The sequence below is a fragment of the Neodiprion pinetum genome, chromosome 6, assembly GCF_021155775.2.
Source record: "Neodiprion pinetum isolate iyNeoPine1 chromosome 6, iyNeoPine1.2, whole genome shotgun sequence".
NCBI lineage: Eukaryota > Metazoa > Arthropoda > Insecta > Hymenoptera > Diprionidae > Neodiprion > Neodiprion pinetum.
In genome coordinates, this window is record NC_060237.1 from 17,953,825 (window position 1) to 17,976,226 (window position 22,402).

A 22,402-nucleotide genomic window follows, 5' to 3' on the forward strand; every position below is an offset into this window, starting at 1 on the left:
GGGCATCGAAGTCTGAGCTAATCGCGAGGCGCACTCGGGCATCCGGGTAATAACCCCGGTACCACCCCTGCAACTCTCCGTCCCATTAAATTGCATTCGTGTCAAACACCCGTTTACTCGCTTGCGTACAAGCGCTCAGTCTCTACGCACCCTAGCGCATCAAGTAGCGACGTGATGCTGACTCGGGTGCGCAAAGGAAGCCTCATCGCTCTGCCGGTGCAGAAGGGAACGAGCCAACGCGTACAAGTATCGCGAAATGCGGTTTGACTCGTTTGTTGCGGTGAAATACGTTATTTTTTTTTTCAACATTCGATTCCTTAAATCAGACGCAAGGTAATCAAGGTTTTAGTAGGTTTGAAAAAATGCAAAATGGCTAAAAAAAACAAAAAGAGAAGACATTCTTGTCGTCAAAATGTTTTTTTAGATTCGACTGTCAGGATTTGTCCTCTGGGTCGGATGCAGATTTATTCATTCATTAGGGTCAAATGAAAATGAGTAAACAAGATGCTATTATTGTGAATTAAATAAGGGTCGCAAGATAAACTGTAAAGTGATGAGAGTCTTTTTTTTTATATTGAGATATGTTGTTGAATTTGAAACAGCTTACATTTGATTGCGAGTGATACTTTGCACTGTGAAATTTTTTCTAGAATTCAATTCCCGCAAAATGTTTTTGTTTTTGAAATTCGTTGTAGCTTTGAAGAAAGTCAAGTCGGTCTGTGATATGAGGAATTAACTTTTCATCAAATTCGAGGCCTCGAGAATCTCACAGATTTCACCAAATTGTAGGCGAACTTGTAGTAATTTTATAATACTTTAATTTATTGCAGAAGCTTTCAACTGATTTCAGACTATCTTACGTCACTTTTCATCTTTTATCGTTTACTTGATAATTTCGATGACTATTCGGAATCCAAAAAAGTCACAAGATTCCAAAATATAAGACGACATCAGGTTTGGATGATTTTTTGGAATTTCGGATGATTTCAAATAATTTCACACGATTTCCGACTTCTATTGGTTACGAATATGTAATATTCGACTCTAACCATTCAAAACATGGACAGATGAATAATGAATTGATAAGTATTTGTGGACCAATCGCTCAATCAAAATGCAAATTTCATCTGACCTGCGACGAAATTCTCTCACAGTTAATTTTTAATAAAAAGATACGTTGCAGGATTTCAAAAATGTTGCCAGGTATAGATCACTATTCCAGTTCGACTGTATAAATAAATGATTAAACAATTGAAATATCTTCAAAATTGAATATCGTTCTAAGAATCATCTAGTCGCTTGTATTACTTGTAACAAAACTGCGATGTCCTTCTACTTCTATCCCTTTTCCACGGTGCACCCTCTAAATCGTCAAAACTTTCATCGACCACAGACTCGATTGCTTTGAACCGAACAAGATCAAAATATCTGCAGAATTGAGACACGAGCTAACCAAATTTGGGACAGATACCGGATGGCCACTGAGCTAAAAATAATCGACGCATCGATCAATATCAGTCCAAAAAATCATCGAACACGACTCGATTGAATCTGTAAAAATGAATATAATCGCTCGGTTAATCGAATTTGAAAAATAATCGATCGTCTTTGGTAATTCTTAGCAGGTACAGTGAAATCTTCTCCGAAAAATGAGCAAATTGACGGTATGAAATTGGGGCAAGATTCTTCCCTACATCGAATCGATTCCATCCAAAGCTTTACTAATAATAGGCGCTGCTTAATAGAATGGGCAATAAACTTTTGGACCGCACTGTACGGGGGCTACGTAATGGACATAGTTTGCCGGTAATGTCCAAGACTAATCTCCGCGTTATTTCATTAACGCGGCTCTCGAGGGTTGCGGGGGTCGGATGAGCGCCGGGACGAGGGGATAAGGATGGCCTCGGGGCGTGTATTGGGACTTTGTCAAAGGGTGAAAATTTATCACAACTATACCGAAAGAAGAAGGACAAGTATAATTATCGTCCGCGCTCAAACCTTCCGACCGATTATACGTTAAGCCGATTTTCTCGATTGGTGGACACGATATAGGTACACGTTTTCCTGCGAGTTTTGCGGTCAACGAACGGGGCGGTTCATTTACTGGCGGAATGTTTTTTTCCCCTACTATCTCTCCAACTCTCTTCCTCTTTTGATGATTAAACGATAAAGTTTTTCAGAATTTATATTGCAACGTCATGTTCGACAAATGTAACATGTATTTCTTCTCTGTTAAATAATTTATAAACGAAGATTATTATTACCGAGAGAAATGTTTAGTTACGATTACTGTACAGTTCTTGATTATTCTCACTTTTTACTGTAATCGAAAAACAGAGTTCTGGATACAACGTGATAGTAAATTCTATGGGTTTACCGTGAGAAAATTTGAAATGCGTTTGTATTATTTTTCATTATGGTCACTGGTTACATTTGTTTCGTTACTATTGCGATAATTTAATGTTGGTGCAACGATGAAGTGATACCACAGCCTTATTTATTTGACAAAATATAATAAACTAAACATCTTTGCAGTATTGACAACTATCATCGTAGTAAATAGTAGAGCCGTGCCTACAATTTTACCAACTTGACCGGCAAACGGTTAACCTGTTCAATTATCCAATGACTTGACCGGTTATTTAAAAAATAATTGAGAGTCCACTATTTTATGAATTTTATGTAATCCAATCAATATTCGGACCTTTAATATTCTATTAACTATATCAAATGAAGTTTTCTTCAGTGTGCAACACTTCACTTTTGACTACCTGATATTCTATCAACTCCCAGATGAAAATTCTCGCGAAGAATGAACGAATGAATATTTTACTATTTGGACAAAGGAACAATCGGGAACAATTGTTTCGTGCGAAAATTTTTACGACGACTATAGATATTCCCATGGAATTGATTTTGCGAGGGACTCGACTGTCCGTACCAAAGAGCGTACGGGTGCCCATATAAGTTTGCGGCATTGTCACGCTGGGGTAGATTGATTCGTCAGAACAGATTAAACGATTAGGTATAGGCTCAGAGGGTCAAGTGATTGACACGGCCTCGTAAATGTAATACGAGAAAATAATAATCTGAACCCGGACGAAATGAAAGAGAAACGAGGAAAACTTTACCGAGGAAGTGATGAACCGAGTCCGGATGATCTTGTTTCGTTCCGCTATTTCTTCACCTTCCGTATGCGACGAAATATTAAATCGAAGAGAGGAAAAAAGGGGGGAAAGGCAGAAAAATTAAAGCAAAGAAAAATTTCTTCTCTCAATCAGTGACTTTCGCGTTTATAATTGAAGATCGCTGCACTGTTCAGTTGACAATTCGTTAGTGGATAAGTCTAGACCAGATCGTGAAGCTTGGAGTAGAAATTTCACCTTTCATAGCCTGTATTTACGTACGTACACACACACACACATATATATATATATATGTATATATATTTATGTATATAAGGTGTACACGTATAGCGTGGCCCAATTATTCAAAGTTGTTAAGGCGAGTTAGGACGCTTAAAGGACTAAATTAAGACATTCCAAGCGACAAATCTCCCAAGAATCTCAATTAACTCTCGCGGATCCAGGCGTTTAATTAACTGTTTAATTTCGTTTAATTTGCATTCACAATTATATGAACTGCCCCCGGCAGCAGCGCAGCTCGAAAGGTGGAAAGGAAGAAGTTGGTCACGCAAGCATTTCTTAAATATTGTCGGAAACACGGCAAAATTTGGTACACCTAAGGATTTAGTGTGATTGTAGTTGTCGATGCAACATTTTCTGGATATTTCAATGTTAAATCCGCTGTTTCTTTTTTTTTTTTTTACTACTTTTACAATATATTTTTTCAATCGAATAAGACATTGACATAAATTTATTGCCGACCAACGTCAAAATTATCGCATTTTCTTGTGAGAAAATACAGTACGTGTAATCGTAATCAAAAAAGAATAACGCGACACGTAATTAGATTTTTGGGTTTCTTAGCTAAAAAACTCCGTTTCATTTTGTACTTACAGTTGGAACATGTACATTTTCCGGTTATGGTGAAATATGAAAATAGTTAAAGACTGTACGGTGAAAATCATGACTAGAAATTTTACTCGGTGCAAGTTTCTATAAATGGCTAAACTCAACTAGGTGTCGATAATGTAAGTCAGAAGTAATTTTATTTTATATCTCGTATTTATTCACGTCAATTCTAGTTGGTTTTTTAATGTGGTCCTCAAAATCACCTGTCAGCTGTTCAGCATTTGGTAGCTAGTTGAATTCCTAGTGCCAGAACAGTGACTATCACATTTTAGTTTCGTTTCGGATTACATGTAAGTCAAGCACACATTGACAATGCAAATTCTTACGCCAGCCTTTTACAGTATCGAATGATCGAAGTGACACTTAATTTTATCAATCTAAGTTGATGTTTTTCTCTTTCCGCGAAGCATGAAATTTTCAAAACAGCTTGCAAGACGTGTCATTATTACAAGATCATAATGCACAAAATTGTCGTTGAACGAGTATTACTGTAAAAACTGTCACAATCGGGGCACTTTCATTCGATGGTTTGAATTATACCTCGTTCAAGTGTCGATCTTCGCTGTAATGCAATTTTTCATTACGAAACCAAGTAAGTTCGAAAGAAAAAATCCATCCCATTGACTCTAAATACGTGCAGCAATTATACCGTGAAAAAAAAAAAAAAAAAAAAACAACTCTCTTTCAGTGCATTATACATGTACGTGAGAGCTGTTTTGTAGGCATATTCGAAGATTTGCGAGCAAAGTAGTCGTTCGCAAATTCGCGTACGGCTTGATTATTTTTTGCCAAAAAAAAAAAAAAACAAAAATTATCACCGACTGAAAATGACGTTGGATTCTCGAATCGAATGACATTGCGTTAATCGTTCGTACTACCTTTCATCACGAGGCAAGTGGTTCTCCCGCACGGCACAATAAAATCCATCGAGAAACACACTCGGCCTGCACCTAATGCAGACCCGTACCGCGATCGGCCTACAATTCCTATACACATAATACAAGCACTTCCCCGTTAGCGGGAGAAGGAACAAAGCTCGGGAGCGAATTAATAATTCGCTAATTTGTTCAAGATTTTTTACTCGAGTGGCTGGTGGCTTTGTCGTGAATCCGTCAGAATGGGGAGGTGAAAAGCGGCTTTCAAGTACTAATCAGTATCGACCTGCCCCCGCGAGTCACGCGTGTGCGTGTGTCGCTGGTTTCTGCGTCGGTGGGATATTCCGCCAAAGGTTAAAAGAAAGCACAACTCGTCGCGGGGGCGTCTCGCGGCTCGCCCGAGCTTTTCCGCAAGCTCGATTCGTCCCTCGATTATTTCCTCGACTCTCCCTTTTGGAACACCCTGTACCACCAGGTGGAGGGTTCGTGAACGGGTCCAGGCTCGGAGGAGAGAAGCCCAAAGGCTTACGGAGAGTTCGGAGGAGGTCGGCATTGTTTCCGAACCTTCGAGCGTTCTCCAGGCGATCGCACGCTGGCTTCGGTCTCGGGGTTCGTTTGAAGTTGGCAATCAACTAGATTGCCTATCACCGCCGTTCCAACGCCCGCTGGAACCGCTTTGCCGCCAGAAAACGGTTATGAAAAACTCCTACCGGCACAATCCGAGCGGCCATTCTCTTCGCCCCGCGTCGCCGCGCGCCTGCTTGTTTTTTTTTTCTCACTTTCCTCGCCCCCAGCTTTCGCAATTTTCATTTTTCCTCTCCCTCTCCCCTCGTCGCCGCCTTTCTACTCGTCGATTCCTCTTGTCGCATCCACCCGATTCCTTGATTATTATCATCGCGTAGATGGTCTCGAACCGGGATTCCAAACCAGGGATATGATTTTAACCGAGCGCCGGTTCGACGGTTCGGCGTTTGATTCCGAGACGGATTACCCGAGTCGCGGAGTTTATTCAATCAGGAAAACGAGATCCGAAATTTATCGGGTTTCCGTATTCATGAGCATGGCGGAAAGTTCATTACCCGTTCGGATGTAGCTTGTTGATGAGCCAGCTCTGAACTCTGGTCGCGAATCGATTTCAGATGGTACGCTTTGTGTTTGAATTTAACCCTCGACTATCTTTGTCGGCTTCCTTTTATTTGTATGTGAATTCGACTTTGTCGCATTCAAAAAAGGCTCAACGGTCCCGTTATATACACAATTCTCAACAAAAATACTCCAACGCATTTTCATTTGACGCAGAAATATGAAAGCGGCATGAATAATACGAATTTACCATCACGATTAACTTTTTCGAAAAAAAGAATTCTTTGCAACTACAAGCCTGTTTGTTAAGTATTGTTATTATTCTTATTCTTATTATTATGTTATTAAAACACATTCGTAGCGTTTGTTTGAAGAAAAAGAGAATAAGCTCGTCTATGCAGAGAACATTTATCATATATTATTATTTTTTAGAGAGTGTCTTCTTCAAATTTTTCATTTTCCTGTTCATGACTTTGACCGAGATTTAAATTTCGAAGTTGAAAATTTTCATTTCAGAATGTGCAGACACGCTATAGTTTACTCTTCGAAAATTCATTTGACAATGTGTTTACGGAAACTGAATTGTATAAAACAATTTGAGTTTTTTTGCTATTTCTCTCTTTTCCTTCCCTGTACGATAAATTTCATTTACTTTATATTTTCCCCGCGTAATTACAGCGTAAAAATAAAAATAGATGAGGAGATCCGGACAGGGAGAGAATGAGAGAGAAAAAAGTGAAACGAGAAATATATGTGCGTAAATTACAGAGCTGAGATATACGAGATTGGCACACTCGTCTGTAAAATCACCTGCAGAGCTGATGAATAATTTCATTCGCAATGTGAATCGATATTACTCGATACGCCTAATAAATATAATGAGACACAACACGATCACTCGTTACGTATCCGAACGCGGATCGTACCTTCGTCTTTAAGTCTGCTTAGATTTAAGAAGGAATAAAACAAAAAGTAAAAAAAAAAAAAACTGAGAAGAGGGAAAAAAAAAGGAAGGAATATAAAATGCGTCAAATGAACGCGCGTACGCTGCAAGCAAGGCGAGGTGCTAGAGCGACGTTTCAATGGAAGGGCAGATCTTTTGTTCTCCTTGGAGGAAACCTGACACCCGAAAATCGTTCTCAAAATTCACTCCCGAGCGAGCGAGGCTCGCGGACGAGAGAAAATCTTGGCTTAATTACGCTGATGAAAAAAATATTCCACCCATACATACGCATGTACATATATATATATATAATATACGTATATACGTAGAAACGGAGCCCCGGGGCCGGGATTAAGTAACTGTCCAATTACCATTTCACACCTTATGACGAAATTACTAGAGGCAATACGAGTGGGGAGCAGCGGCTTGTGGATTCCGCAAGTGGAACGCGGTGAATTGGTTTGAAACATTTTCTCCTCATCCTCTGCCGGAACATTGTTGGTAGAGATGAATTTTTTCCACTTATTTACTTACTTGTTATTTTTCTTCGACCGTTACGGATCGCGAACGAGTTTTGTCGGAAGAGACCTTATCGGCTAGAGAATTACGGATGGGAATCAGTCGAGGTTTCGAAACGATCGGTGATCTTGTCGCATTGTTCGACCGGGTGAATAACTGGACGGAAGTAACGTTCGAACGGATATTTTCTCGCTATCGATCGTTGGAAAAACGCGAAACGAGGTGTTTCAACGGTCTGAACGAGGGGAATGGTTGAGAACAACGTTTCTGTCAACAGCCATTTTTACGTATTGTCGTAGGTTCATTGTGCCCTGGTGAGACGTTGCAGGTCTACCTCCGACACTCAACTCATTATACCACTAATTATTTACAACGCTCTGAATCATTTCGGGATTAAAGGGATAAAAAACAAAATAAAAAAAAAAGAAAAAAACAAAAAAAAATAAAAAAAACAACAGAAACAACTAAAACATACGTATGCCAAATTCCCACAGGACCGGGTCGACGCAACGTTTATTAACCCCCTTGAGTCGTGCTCGGCATGACCATTTTAAAAATCAATGACGAGGCGACGGTGAAACGGTTCCTTCTCCCATCCCCAGTTTCGCGAACGTCTGATCCGGGCTAAAATTGTTCTTGTGATATCGTTATTTAATAATGTCTGAGGGCCGTGTGATCAGTGGAGGTCGAGAGAGAGAGAGAGAGAGAGAGAGAGAAGGAGAGAGAGAGAGAGAGGGAGCAGCTGCTCCTTCGACGATGTTCCCATGCGACAAAAGTCCATTGAGTCTTCTCGCCACAATGGATACTTGTAGGTGCAGGGTGTAACAAAAGTGTATCGAATTTCTGTAATTCAAGCCTAAGTGGCGTCAAGTTAAGTGATAGCCAACCAGTGCGGTGGCTAAGTGCCTGCTTCACACTTCGTCGATCCTAGATAACAGATAGCCATTAATTTACCTCGGGAGTGTCTCCATTCCGATTCTCTCGCATGCACCGTTCGAAGAGAAACGGGAAGAGATAAAGAGAGAGAGAGAGAGGGGAACCTCAGTTTCCATAGGTAACAAAGTATTTCGCCTATCACGCAATTCAATCGATTGTACGTTATAAGGAGACTCTGTACGCGAATGACGGTTGTGCGAAGTCGTGTAATGTGCGGAACGTTCCGATTTCGCTAGGTATGTACCTATTCAATTGCCTCGAGCTCTTTCGAAAGAGAGAATATTTGTGAGCCTGGTGAGATCGTCTCACGTCTCGTTATCTGTTGACAAACACTCGGCGTGGATTTGACTATCGTGTTGTTGACATGAACGAGGCGCGATTCGAGGCCTTGAAACCATGCCGTTGTGTACTGTTTACAATTAGTCTTTACGTATTCGATACGCGGTAAGTCTCGGTTGACGCGTGTTTATGGTTACGGGAAAAAGATGAAAAATTAATTTTCCACCTTCTGTAGAGCATTCGATTAATCCCTGTAACTTGACAAAGTGAAATACAACGAATTTCAAGTGATTTCTAGCTTATAGGATTATTTTTATCTATTTCCGGTGTAACAAGTTACTTTCGTTGCTTTCCAGTGTTATCCCTGACTCTCAGTGATTTCCCAGCAGTCCAAGCGACTTTCAGTGACTTTCAGACGGTATGGAATGACAGAAAATCGTCCAGGAGACACGAGAGCTGAGAGGGATCGTTCTAAGCAAGTAAGAATCGCTTTTTTGCCACTTTTTCACGATTTAAACGATAAATCGACAACGTCGCAAAAATCGAAATCATTCGGCACGTGCCGCAAGACTCGCAACGATATCCGCAAAATTTACAACGCCTGGCGTGTCGTTTCCTCGACATTATCACGTGACTTTCAATGCCTCTCGGTTATCTCGCTTGATTCCTCGTCGTTCGAAAGCACGACACGGTAATTCGGGCAAATCCGACTTCCAACCGTCAAACGCGTTCCCTCCTCGATAAAATTACATATAAATCCACGGTGCGTTTCGACTCTCCGTAAACTTACCGTGAGGGGGTGTGTGTTGATTGGGACTGTGCTGATGGTGATTGGTACCAACAGCGGTCCCCGGAAGTACGTGCTGCGCGTGCGCCGCCGGATGCAGGTTCCCACTGGGCGACGACGGAAGTTGTCCGGGTTGGTGGACCTGGTGATGCGCGACGTGATGCGCCGGGTGCGGATGCGGCGGGGGAAGAAACGCGGCCGCGACAGCGGCCTGGGCGTTCAGGTAAGCCATCCTCGAGGCGGTCAGGTTCCCAAGGTTCCCCAGGTTCCCCAGGTTCCCCAGATGGCTCGTCAGGGACGGCATGTAGTCCCATAGCTTATGGTGCGGAGCCGATGGGGCGTAAGAAACGGCCGAGACTCCGGCCGGCGGCGAGCCGTGCGGCGATCCCCGATCGGATCCGTTGGCGTTTCCGGTACCGTTGAGGCCCAGAAGCTCCTGGATCGCGAAGGGCGATCGCTGCGGCATCTTCAAGTCCTTTGGTTGAATCGTGGTGAATCAAATTACCATCACACGTCTTGCAGTCAACGATTTCCTCCCCCCAGGATATTCGGCTCGTTCTCGAAGCTCTTCCGCCACGGATCGCCGATCGGATTTCTCGGACTCCCCAAAGATATCGACTTCCCGATCCCGTTGTCGGCTGCTCTTCGTCGATTACTCGGTATTCCCACGGCCGTCGGACCTCTTCGGTTCTCTCTCGCTCTTCGATCGTTCGAAGCCCAAGCGGCGATTTCCTATCGCGCTGAGTGTGGATGGGTGGACTCTCTTTTATCGCCAGAGGCGATTCCGCATGTCGTTGGCGGACCGTTGGACCGTTTCGGGTCCTACGTGTCTTCGTACACATCCATACTACGGTTTCCGATGATTCCGGCCGGGACGCGGGCGGCTTGATCGCACGATACACCGGACGACGACTGCGGACGTAATTTTTGTTCCTCGATTATTGTTTTCTCTTGTCTTTTGTCAACTGAAAAAACCTTGCCGTTTACCTCCACCAGGCGCGAGGTAGCGAGGAAAATATTTTTACAATTTCAAGTGACGAGTGACAAACAACGGAGAAACGTAGCTCCCGCGGTTTTAATGCCAAGCGACGGTAGGCGACACGATCGGTGAATATTGAATAGAAGAGTTGGGATCAATCGTAGCCGAGGGTGGTTGTTGTCTTTTCTTTTTTTTTATATATTTACTGTTTTACTCTTCGATTAGATTACAGCTTTTACAATCTATGACGTATATTTTTCTGCGGGGTTTATTTTTCCTCTATTATCGTTGCGTTTTAAATATCGTTGTATTCAGGTACAATGAGTATTCGATACATTTGCTCGAGTCTGTATTAGTTTCGATTATTTGACCAATCGTACCAACGATTGTCCCTTCGTTGTAAATCGACAATCGATCACCGCGCCTCCAATTTCCGAGCTTTACGAAATAGACTTAAGTACAAAGGCAACTTTTACGTTACTTTACCCAGCTCCGTTCGCTGTCTAATAATTACGAATTCTCCTCTCTTTGCGGTCACAAACGATTTCCCATTCCTCCCGTCGTCTGTATTCAGTGTTCGACTCTCCGCAACGACAACCACGCTCTTCACCGTTCACGAATGACTTCGGATTGTTCCAATTACCAAAGAAAAATCCCTGGTCAGTTTTCCGATTTGGTTGATTAAAAGACCAAAGATGAAAAAAAAAAACTAAAAACAACAACAACAACAACAACAAGAAACAAAATTTATTCCAATTCGTTCGTAGTCCTCAAATTGTTTCTGGCTCGTCAAAACCACACCATATTCGTAAGTTCATGTCACTAAAAAAAAAAAAATTCACGACTTCCGGACTTCCTCGTTACCGTTTATTGCGTTATTCAACAACGCCGTTTCCTTGAAATTACTCGCGTCTTATTCGCCCAAGTTGTTTGTCCAACTGTCGGAATTACCGCAAAACGATATCGCTAAAATTCCGACAATGTCAAGTCGTTCGTTTTTCCTCCCAAACGCGTTAATTCTATGCCGATTATCGCCGTCGGCGGTAACAGCGATAAAACAACACTTTTTGCGATTTTTTAAAAACCGTTACTCGGTGCGAATATCGCGTCAACCCGGGAAGGGTTGCGACGGAGGTTTTCTACCCTGACCGAATTGGCGTCGCGGCGGTGAGCAACTGAGCTCCAGACGGGGGTGCCGGTTGCACGAACAAACCCCGCCGCTCTTCTCTCACTCCACGCTCTTTCCGGGGATATTCGCTCCGCACATTCGGAGATACAGGCATCGCGGACCCGCCGCCCCCCCCCCCCCCCCCCCCCCCGGCATTTCACGCACAACAGTGGCCGTCTCGCATCCCGGATTGGTCCGTTTTTTGAGCCTGGCATCCGGGCAGACATAGCCCTAGTTAAACCGGAAGGAGGGATTTTAGCGGGGACACGCCTTGCCAAGAACGCCTCTTCGGCTGCGTTCACACCGCGTGAAATCTCGTGCAGCCTGTTTGAAAAATCCGATAATTTTTCCTTCCCCATCATTTCTCGCACCTTTCACGTTGCGATTTTCACCCGCTTATTCGTCGTCGGATTGAGGATATTTTTTTTCCTTTTTTTTTTTTTTTCTTATCTTTGCTTCCAAGGAAAATTACAGTCGTACGGAATCTTGTTCTTTGACGATATTTTTGGTATTCGAGGTCTCTTTTTTCTTTTCTTATCACGAGCGATATCGGGGTCTGAAAAAAATTATTCCGAAATTTTTTTCCTTTTGCATAGTTCCGAAATAAACTTACCGCTTCTCGGTCCGATCGGACGGTGTGAGTCGAGCTTTCGGCGAGAGGTTTTATCAACGCCGTGGGAGTGGCCTCGGCGACGGCCAATCAGAGGGCGGCACTTCTGGCGGTGATTGGCCGTAGCGTAAATCGATTTATAACTCGCCCGGCGGATCAACCCCCGCGAATATCACCCTTGCAGCGGGTTGACTTAAGGCTCATCTTCCGAAAATTACGCCTTCCATAGCGCCAATTCGTGCTGGTGGGGAAAGATTATCGTTTTTAGTCTCTCCACCGCGGAAAGATGCGGGAGATATCTCGCGCTGGCTGGTTTCGTTTGTCTATTTGTTTAAACAACGGCTACGACTATTGAGACTCGACGATCGTTTCGTCAAATTATGCACACGCTGGCTCCAGTATTCTGCCATAATTAGGAATGAAACAATCGTCAAGGTATGAAAGAATTGAAAAAATTAAAAATATAGAAGCAATGAGAATACGAACGAATAGATTTGCAAATTTCGTTGGTAATATTTGAAAGAAGATTTTTCTAAAATTTGTATCGTTACAATAACGGTTCGAATTACAAGTAAATATTTAGTATACCTGATTAGAGTCGTCATCTACCGTATTTCCGGATTATTGCAGCATTTGATCAATTGGAATATCAATGATAAACCAAAGCTGCGTCGATTGGCACCGTTTGTTAATTCGAAAAATTTACCGACGTTTGATTTAGATTCTATTTTTGAGTTTTCTGATTCTGTACTACATATTTGCGACAATTACGTACCGGATTATTGAAATCACTACGACTGATGATCGTCGCTGAGGAGGCAAGAAATGCGTGTATTACATAGAACCGCGAGAAATAACTGTTCGTCGTTCCGTTTATAATTTTATACGTAAAGTAACATGTGGTAATTGGTGTAACGGAACTATATAAGACGGAAACATGCCGTCTGGAAATTTTTTTTTTTTTTTTACGAATAACCGTAATTTGAGGCTGCGGTGTTGAGAAATTAGCAGAAATTCTTTTATGCACGTATAAACCGTGAGTAAAACCAACGACCAATTAAGCTGTACACGTGTATGCATACCTATGTTCAGGTTTGAATCTGATATTCGTTTAACCGTTTCTTCCGTATTCGTTAGAGAAATTTTTAGTTCCGGTTACCGCTCAGTCCTTGACTATTTTCATTTCTTATCAAAATGGAAGAATATAGTTCTAGGTAGAAAATGAAAATTAGTTTTCTAGCCGTTACCGGAAACTCTAGTATCCGTTGCTATTCTTCCTCATTACGATCACCGTTACTGTATTTTCTTGTAACTGTTGCGAAAATTTAATCCTTGTGCAACGATAAATTGACGTTAAAGCCTTATTTAACTAAAAAAGTAGAGTAAACCGAAGAAACTGATTTTGCCTTGCAATTACCAAAAAAGGATCGACGATAGCGCAAAATGGTTACGCGTACCTCGTGTTTCGTTATTCCAACAATATTCAAACAGTTTTTTTAACGATATCTGGTTTACTGAATTTTTCTAGTTACTGTAACAAATGAAACTTTTCTCAGTGTACCTGCTCTCCTTATTCACCGAGTTTATGTCCTTTTTTATTCAGAAAGTACAGATCCAATTGTTTGAGTGCAGCGTTCGTCGCGAAATTTTCTGGTAATCGAGTTAATTCTATACGGCGAAAGTAACATTGCGAATCCGGTATAGGAATTTTATTCATTTGCAAAGAATTGTTCGTAACAGACTTGATAAGATTCTTAACCAAGAAAGTATGCGAGACTTTCGGCGCGTTGCGTCTTGTTAACAACAGAAGATAAAGATATTCTCCAAATTGGTGCGGGATGAAAATTTCGAAAAACAAATCTTCTTTATTGGAAACTTGATCATAGCTTGGCCATAATAATGAGAAATTTTCAGTCGTAGGATTTTAATTTACACAAACACGAGTGTTCCAAGAAAGCGTAACACAACATATTCACCCAAATTTTCTCCTTACCAGTTCGGTATTTTTCGCCTGTTGAAATGTTAGTTATCAAATTGAGTAAATTGGGTACAAAATTCGCGACTCTCCAGACAAAACATATATGGCAGAGGATATATCAGCACGTTGAGGATTCAGAAGCACAGTGCTGAGTTTGTTGAATGTTCAGAGAGATTGGTTTAAAGGATTCGAAACGAAATTGAATGGCAAAGAGAATCCCGGTGAAAATTAATTCATTTTCTATTCGGGGTACATGTATACATATATACGTGTATACAGACAGTGATACGTACGTGCGAGCGAATGAGGCTTGTCAATTTTAAAGCGGTCGGCAAATCTCTCCCCTCCCCCTCTCGATATTACTCTTCCGACATATTTCCCGAAAATTAATACATCTTGAAGAGAATCAAACCAGGCGTAATTATTGATATATTGATAAGCGGAATACTTTTCGAAGACGATTGGATCGGGTGGGTTGAAAACGGGTTCCGGAGACGGAGATATTTGCGGGATGAAGACGCTGCCGCTGCTGCGACCCTCTCCTAACCGCCTATAAGCATCCACCTATACCCCGGGATTTAGCCGAGGCTTGCAAAATTGTTAATCCGAAGCTTTTCCAATTATCAACCGCGCTCTTTGTAAGCGAAAATACTCAATTCAGATGTTAAACTCAATTACAGCATCGTTGATTAATCCTAAGTATCTTTGGATCTCCCGCCCCGCCCAAAACCCACCACCCTCAGATTTCTCCATCGCTCTCTTTCACCGCTTTCGTACCGAATGTCTTCCTCCCCCCCCCCCCCTCTCCCCCCCGCCCCACTATCTCTCTATCCATCTCTCTTTTTCTCCATATTTCTCTCTATTTCCGGAACTTTCAAAGTATCACCGATTTTACCGAACGAGCAGTCGTCCGAATCTTCTGTATACGAGAACACCACGTTTCCTTGTATATGTATTTCAGTCGTCTTTAAATTATCACTAGAAAGTAAAATTAAGTTCCGGGTGTAAAATAAAAATCATTCGTCTCGTGCAGGTAACCGAGAAATCTAATACGCGTTATTATATTATTTTTCATTACGGTCGTTCGTTGTTATAATTTCTTGTAATCATTGCCACGATTTGATGTTGGTTCGGTGATAAATTGGCGTTGAGGCCTCGTTCGATCGAAAAAAAAAAAAAAAAAACAGAAAAAGAAAAATGTAACAAACAAAAGAAACCTATATATTGTTGCAATAAGGGGAAAATTTCGCATCGACGCTAAACCGTCAATTATTTGTACTAGATTTTTTTCGTTATTCCGACAATATTTACACCGTTGTTGCAACGACACCTATTACATTTTACGACAGAATATTCTGGTACCGTTACGATAAGTGATTTTTTTTTTTTTTTTTTTAATTTTTTTTCTTTCCAGTGCACGTTGCGAGATGAGGATATTTTCATAATTACTATCAAATTTCCTCCAATTTTTCCATCCCGTGTGCGAGTTTGTTTTTCCAGGGGTACGTTGATAAAAATCGGGATGGTCGATCGGGCCCAATGACGTTGCAATTATTTATTTCTCTCTGCGATTAGCGGCTTCCGCCGGATTCGTTGGGGCTGATAGGCGACCGGAAACGTCGAATCAATCAAAAATTTTATTTTTTCTAATTGCAAAGAATAACTTTCAGAATGAGAAAGGACCGACTCGTTCAGCTCACGACTATCAGTTGTAAATGAGGGCAACAGATCACGTTCGAATATCGATCAACGAGTGCAAATTATGCAGTAGGTACAATGCTGATTTTTTAACCGAAGATATGATCGCGGAGAAAGGTGATCATTTTTCATCTGTTTACTTGCCTCGAAAGATTCAACTTTCATTGTACCTGCAAACATATTTTCACAATTGCCGACGTGGATGAAAATTGGCGTTTGTCCGATACTTTTGTTTGTTAAAAGCTGTAAAAAAATTATCTCCAATGATCGAAAATGTAAACGGAAATTTGCTGAATCCGGTACAAGAAGAAAAAAAAAACGAAAATAAAAATTACCGATTTGCGCGTCTTTATCGTTATTAAATTATGTTAACCATCGCCGGCTCTCGCCTCTTGTACAAACACATTGCGTAGTTTTCGATGAATTCCGAATCGAGCCGGACCACCCAGAGCCCTTGAAAAAACTTGACAAGATAATTTTTCTCGGCCCTCGAAAAAGTGACTCAGTCATCGGTTCTAACTGGCAGTCTTTCTTTTAATCTCTTCAGAATCCCATACAATACGCGCGTCTACCGCGAAAGGATTCCGTACATCATTTTCTTCATTTTTATCATTTCTTTTTCACCGTACCCCCACTGGAAAAAATTTCATATAGTTCAAAAAATTGTTCGAATATTGTTGGAATTACGAAAAACGAGGTACCTAAGCGTTACCGTTTTGCGCTATCGTCGATCCTTTTTTGGTAATTGCAACGCAAAATAAGGTAAAAAATGAAAATAATTAATGACTGAGCGGTAACGGGAACTAAAAATTTCTCTCATTTTCCGTCTTTACGGTATTTCTACGTCAAAATACTTGGTACATGCCATCGCCGTTTTCCCTCTCCAATTTCAAAAAAATTGTTTCGTGTCTCTGACGAATCGAATTCCGTTTCTTGTTCTTTTTCACTCGACGTCGGGACCTTCGGGACACACCCCCGCCCCCGAGGGTTCCACCCTTTCGGGACAGATGGAGCCACGCGGTTTTGTCGGTAATTCTAGAAGTGCTGCCGTCGACGCCCCGAATCCGAACTGTTTCTGCAGTCAATACTTGATCCGTCGTCGTCCTGAGATTCGCCTGATCCTGAGGAAACCAAGATATTGCTTGGAACGGAAGACGGAATACGCAAACGCAAGCGGCTAAACGATTCCGACGAATCGTACCAAGCTGCACGCAACGTACCCGATGAATGATAACAAAGAAAAATTGTTCGTTGTAGTTGAAAATTACGTCGTCGTTGTCACACTCGTCGACGCAACGTGAGCGGAGAAATTTCCCCGTTCTTCGAGAGAAAGAATTCCATCAATTCGGAAATAACGAACGACGTCGCGAGGAAAGTTAAATTTCAACCGCACACTCGGATTTTCATCGAAGGCGTCATTATCGAAGAACAGTGTGATTTTTCGACGTCGCTCAATAACGCGACATCGAGGGCATTGAAATTTAAGGATCACCCTCCTCGGTAACGCGATCTCAAGAAAGGGATGAGGCGAGGGCGCGCGGATAGTATATGGCGAAAAGAATAAAGAAGGAGAGGGGCGGAGAATGAGGAAGAAAAAAGTTAACTTGAAATTTATCCAAGATCAACGCAGCGGCCGAGGCCTTAATGGCGTAAGCTATACGACTTCAAAAGAGATTACATTATACTTTACTCTTCTCAACCTTTATCCAGCCTTCGCCTGTCGTTAAATATTAAACTTTAAACACCTCCAGCATCTTCCACTTCCACCTCCTACGCGACGGATTCTTTATTCTTCGTAACGACCCGGTGCCGGTGATCCTGTAGGAAAACGAGATATCTCGCGGATTATGCCAATCCGGATACATTTGTACGTGTATAGGTATAAAACAACCGATATATAGGCAAGGAGGCGAAACCGAACCTTACTTCGTGGCGTGAAATCTCCTCTTAAATAACGACACGAGTATCGGAGGGTAGTTTCTTGCAAGTCGTTTCGTTACTTATATTCTGTATATAACAGCAAAGGAGATACAAAAATTATTTTTGGACTCATCTCATCCTCATACTAATCCTGACGGCAATGAATTATGGGAATTCCGAGAATACGAACTCTGTCTTACGATTAAAAGTATTGTTAGCTTGTTCGTCGTGTAATCTAGAAAAATTTTACACGAGGATTGCGTGAAAATATAGTATTTCGGTGAAATTGAAACGGGCTGAGTTCACGTATATTCGGTTACGATTCAAGATGAAAATCAACGACCTCGTTTTAACGAAGTTCTTCGATCGTGTATTTTACAATTCGTGTTCAATTTTAGAAATTTAAGGTACGAGTATTAGGAAGGAAAAAAAGCGAAAATTTGATTTTGAAAAATCCGAGGTGCAAAATGCAAATTTCAAACCCAAATAGTAAAAGGTTTGAATTATTACTTGAAGTTTTCGATTCGAATGTAGTTACCTTTCAATTTACTCGGCTTATGTCGTGCGTGTATTCGGTACGCATTCAATCAAAATGTAAAGTTCCTCGTACTCATATGGTTGAAAATATCTTGTATAATAATATAATCGATATTACGAGCCATAAATCTATCGACAGATGAGATTAACGATATAAAAAAGGTGGTATACCTGAAATTTAACCTGTTCTAACAGCTGTAATTTTGGAAATACACTAAGAGAAATTTTTAGTTCCGGTTACCGCTCAGTTCTTAACTGTTATCATTTTTTCTTGCAACTGTTGAGAAAATTTAATTCTTGCTCAAGAATAAATCGACGTTAAAGCCTTGTTTAACTAAAAAAGCAGAGTAAACCGAACAATTACTAAAAAAGGATCGCTAATAGCGCAAAATGGTTACGTGTAGGTGCATCGTTTTCCGAATTCCAACAATATTCAAACAGTTTTTTCAACGATACCTGTTTTACCGAATTTTTCTAGTTACCGTAGCAAATGAAATTTTTCTCAGTGTACCGAATCCTCGAAGTTTTCTTTAATTTTTCCGATTCATCGAATCCCAAACGACAGCGATCTGGAAAATTCTCAAAGCTTACCGCAGACCGTTCGAGTCGAGGATATTCAATCACGAATATATCGGGTAAAGGGCTGGTTGATTCGGACTAATTTGAGCCAGGTGAAGCGATGGAAGGTGGGCGGATATCATCCCCCTCTAATTTCGTTGGGTCTGTCGGAAGCTGCAGCGGAAACGCGATACTGGTATCGTCAATTATTACTTGGCCAAATCGGAAATCGGAAATTACTCGCGTTTCGAGCTCGGCCGACGATCGCAAAGTCTTGGCGCATCAACGCTGCAACGCCGAGCGCATCGTCATCGTCATCGGGATATTTTAAGCGCGTGCGGAATACTCGGCAACGATTGTTTGCCCGGGTGTTCGGGGAGGACGCCGGGCGTCCCGACGCCCCGGGCGATCACGGCGTGTACGCGCTGTCTCCGAATAGAGCCAATTTCAAGAGGCGACGAAGCCCCGACTTTGCGACTGTTGCCGTATCGCGTCCCGCCCTAATTGGACCTGCAGCGACGTACGCCGACGGAAATGATACCGAGTCACGGCCAATGCAAGACGTGCCTCTACCGAAATTTGACGTGACCAATAAATCAAGCCAATTTCAACGGCCCTCGAGGGACTCGGGAGAAGTTAGGCACAATCCCATCTCTGGCTGTGACGCGTTATCTGAGCTTGAGAAAAATTTCATTTGTTACGGTAACTGGGAAAATTCAGTGAGACGGGTATCGTTGAAGAAACTGTTTGAATATTGATGGAGTTACGAAAAACGAGGTACGCGTAAACATTTTGCGCTATCGTCGATCCTTTTTTGGTTATTGCAACGCAAAATCAGTTTCTGAGGTTTACTCTACTTTTTTAGTCAAACAAGGCTTTAACGTCAATTTATTCTTGCACGAGCGTTAAATTTTCCCAACAGTTGCAAGAAAATATAGTAACAGTGATCGTAATGAGAAGGAATAGAAACGGATACTAGACTTTCCGGTAACGGCTAGAAAACTAATTTTCATTTTTTACCTAGAACTATATTTTTCGGTTGTGGTAGAAAATGAAAATAGTTGAGGACTGAGCGGTAACCGTAACTAAAAATTTCTCTCAATGTGGGGGTGAAAATGTAGAAGGATCAAAAAATACACATGCCGCGACATCGAATTTTTTAAGAGACGAAAATTTTACTTACGGAATTCAAAAGTGTAGAAGGTCGAAGTATGGAGAGGTAAAAAATAGAAACGTCAAAATTCGTCTCGATAATACAGAATCGTATACAGATTTCAGATTTTGCAGTTCAATGTTTTCGCCTTTCAATATTTTGTCTTTTTGTACTTCGATTTTTTATATCTTCAATTTTCTATACATACACTTTTCACATTTCGATAATTGCACGAATTACACTTTTGTATTTTTTGGAAATTTGATCTTTTAGTCATTGTATCAATGGGCTATTCTAGTTTTTCAGTCCCGCCCTTTCGAGGCAATAATTCCTTTTATTTATCTACGCGTGCAAGTAAATTCTAGCGCAGAATCAACGGCTGTCGTCGCGATAACTTTTTAACCACCGATGGAACGACGAGAAATTTATTGTGATACGAGTAATTGTTCAGCAAGAACGCAGTGGGAAATATTACAATTTTCGCTTGCTCAGTTTACTGCATTCTGTCTAAAATTAAACAAGGCCCAAAAAATGAACCTCAAATCCAGTACCAGACTTCGGGGAATTTCAAGGGATGAAATCTCATCCCAACGATATTGCGCTAAGTAATACGAGAAGTTATGGAAACATTTCAAATCATCCGCAGACCCTGAGCGCGAGTGAATGGACCCTTGATCATCTTCCAGCTTCTTGTAGCTACCAGTTTTCACAAAACAAGATCCGAACTATCCCATTCAACAATTCCACCTATTTTCATGAAAGTGATTTTATTTACCCGACTAATTATTCGAAGTTCACCAGCTCCAAACGTTTCGATCAATAATAATTAGAATACATCTCTTCGTTGTTTCAGCTTTTCGGTGCAACGTAAGCCACCCAAAAACCCCTCAAAGACAACAAACATTCTTCGTACCGTCGGAGGAAGGCAATTTCTATCGAATAAAAAAAATTTTAACGTACCACCGTAAGACGCTTATTTTTTCCTCTTCACCGGTCCAAGTACTCGGTTACTCTACCATGCGTAAATTTTTCCTGTCGTGATTAAAACGGAAACGGACTTGAGGAGATTCGCTCGAAGAAGAAGTTGTTCAGAGACTAAAGCTTGGGAGGGCTCGGGGGTTGAAGAAGGGCGAAGTACCGTTCGGTTTGAGGTAGCCGGTGGCCTCAGGCTACCGAAGAAGAAGCAACAAGCCACTCGCCCGGGCGAACTGCCTCCACCTACGTGGAGCCTGGCCTTCCGGCATGGCACTTCGACTCTAGTGGCCTCGACACATCGGGCTGAGCAGGCTGTAGTGTCATAGAAGAAAGAACGCTAGTTACCTTCCGGGTAGGCGGGTACGTGCAGGGTGTCAAGGTTCCCTCCGAGGCCTCGAGATCTTCGCTAAAAGTACGAGAGTATAACATGCCGAGGAACGGAAACAGTCGCCTCAGGCTCGTTGCACGCACGCGTCGCTTATTTGAGAGAGAAATTCGTGCGCACTGAGGAAAATTTCATTTGTTACGGTGACTAGAAAAATTCAGTAAAACTGTTTGAATATCGTTGGGATTACGAAAAACGAGGTACGCGTAATCATTTCGCGCTGTCGTCGATCCTTTTTTCGTAATTGCAACGCTAAATCAGTTTCTGAGGCTTACTCTACTTTTTTTAGCTGAACAAGGCTTTAACGTCAATTTATTGTTGCACGAGCGTTAAATTTTCGCAACAGTTGCAAGAAAATATAGTAACGGTGATTATAATGAGAAAGAATAGTGACGGATACTAGACTTTCTGACAACAGCTAAAAAACTGATTTTCATAAAGGCTTGTTCGTTGGTTTATAGTTTGTAAATTAATTCCAAGTTGATTTAGAGTTATTTGTAAGTGTTTGATTAATAGATAATAAGTTCAAGTTTAATAAACAACGCTCTTTTCACGGGATTGTTGTGAAATGGAAGGAGAAGGCATTCGGTAAAAGATATTGGAGAAATTGAAACGTTTTGTGGATAATGAATAAAGTTATTTACGAATTTCATACCGCTGGTATCATCAAGTACACTGGAAAAGTTTATTTGAATTCATTATTCAATTTAAGTCGTCCCACCTCTGTCGTAAAAGTTCATCAGAGAGATTCTGGCAACTTTAGTTTATCTAAAGGGAAAAGTCTTCCAGAGAACTAAAAACCAGAATTTAACCAGCTGAAGATTTCAAAAATTCACAAAATTTAAAAGGAAACATCTTAAACAAATCACCAATTTATCTCAAGATAAATTGATAAGACTAATTCTCGTAACGAACCAAATAAATAAATAACCGTAATAAAATAAAGTGGAAGATATAAATTCGGGAGACAACACTTTCTCATCAC

At 41.4% G+C, this 22,402-nt stretch overlaps 2 protein-coding genes across 5 annotated transcripts in view; both read right to left on the reverse strand.

Annotated features, from left to right (window-relative positions):
• Positions 1–11,111, reverse strand: part of LOC124221624 (visual system homeobox 1) — a 76,473-nt gene extending 65,362 nt beyond the window's left edge. For all 4 annotated transcript variants that reach the window (XM_046631811.2, XM_046631809.2, XM_046631810.2 and 1 more), the window contains exon 1: positions 9,460–11,111. In XM_046631811.2, the coding sequence (XP_046487767.1) occupies positions 9,460–9,922 (463 nt within the window). In that variant the 5' untranslated portion in view covers positions 9,923–11,111. The remainder of the gene's footprint in view (positions 1–9,459) is intronic.
• Positions 1–22,402, reverse strand: part of LOC124221122 (rRNA 2'-O-methyltransferase fibrillarin-like) — a 292,337-nt gene that overhangs the window by 75,593 nt on the left and 194,342 nt on the right. The gene's annotated exons all lie outside the window — the stretch shown is intronic.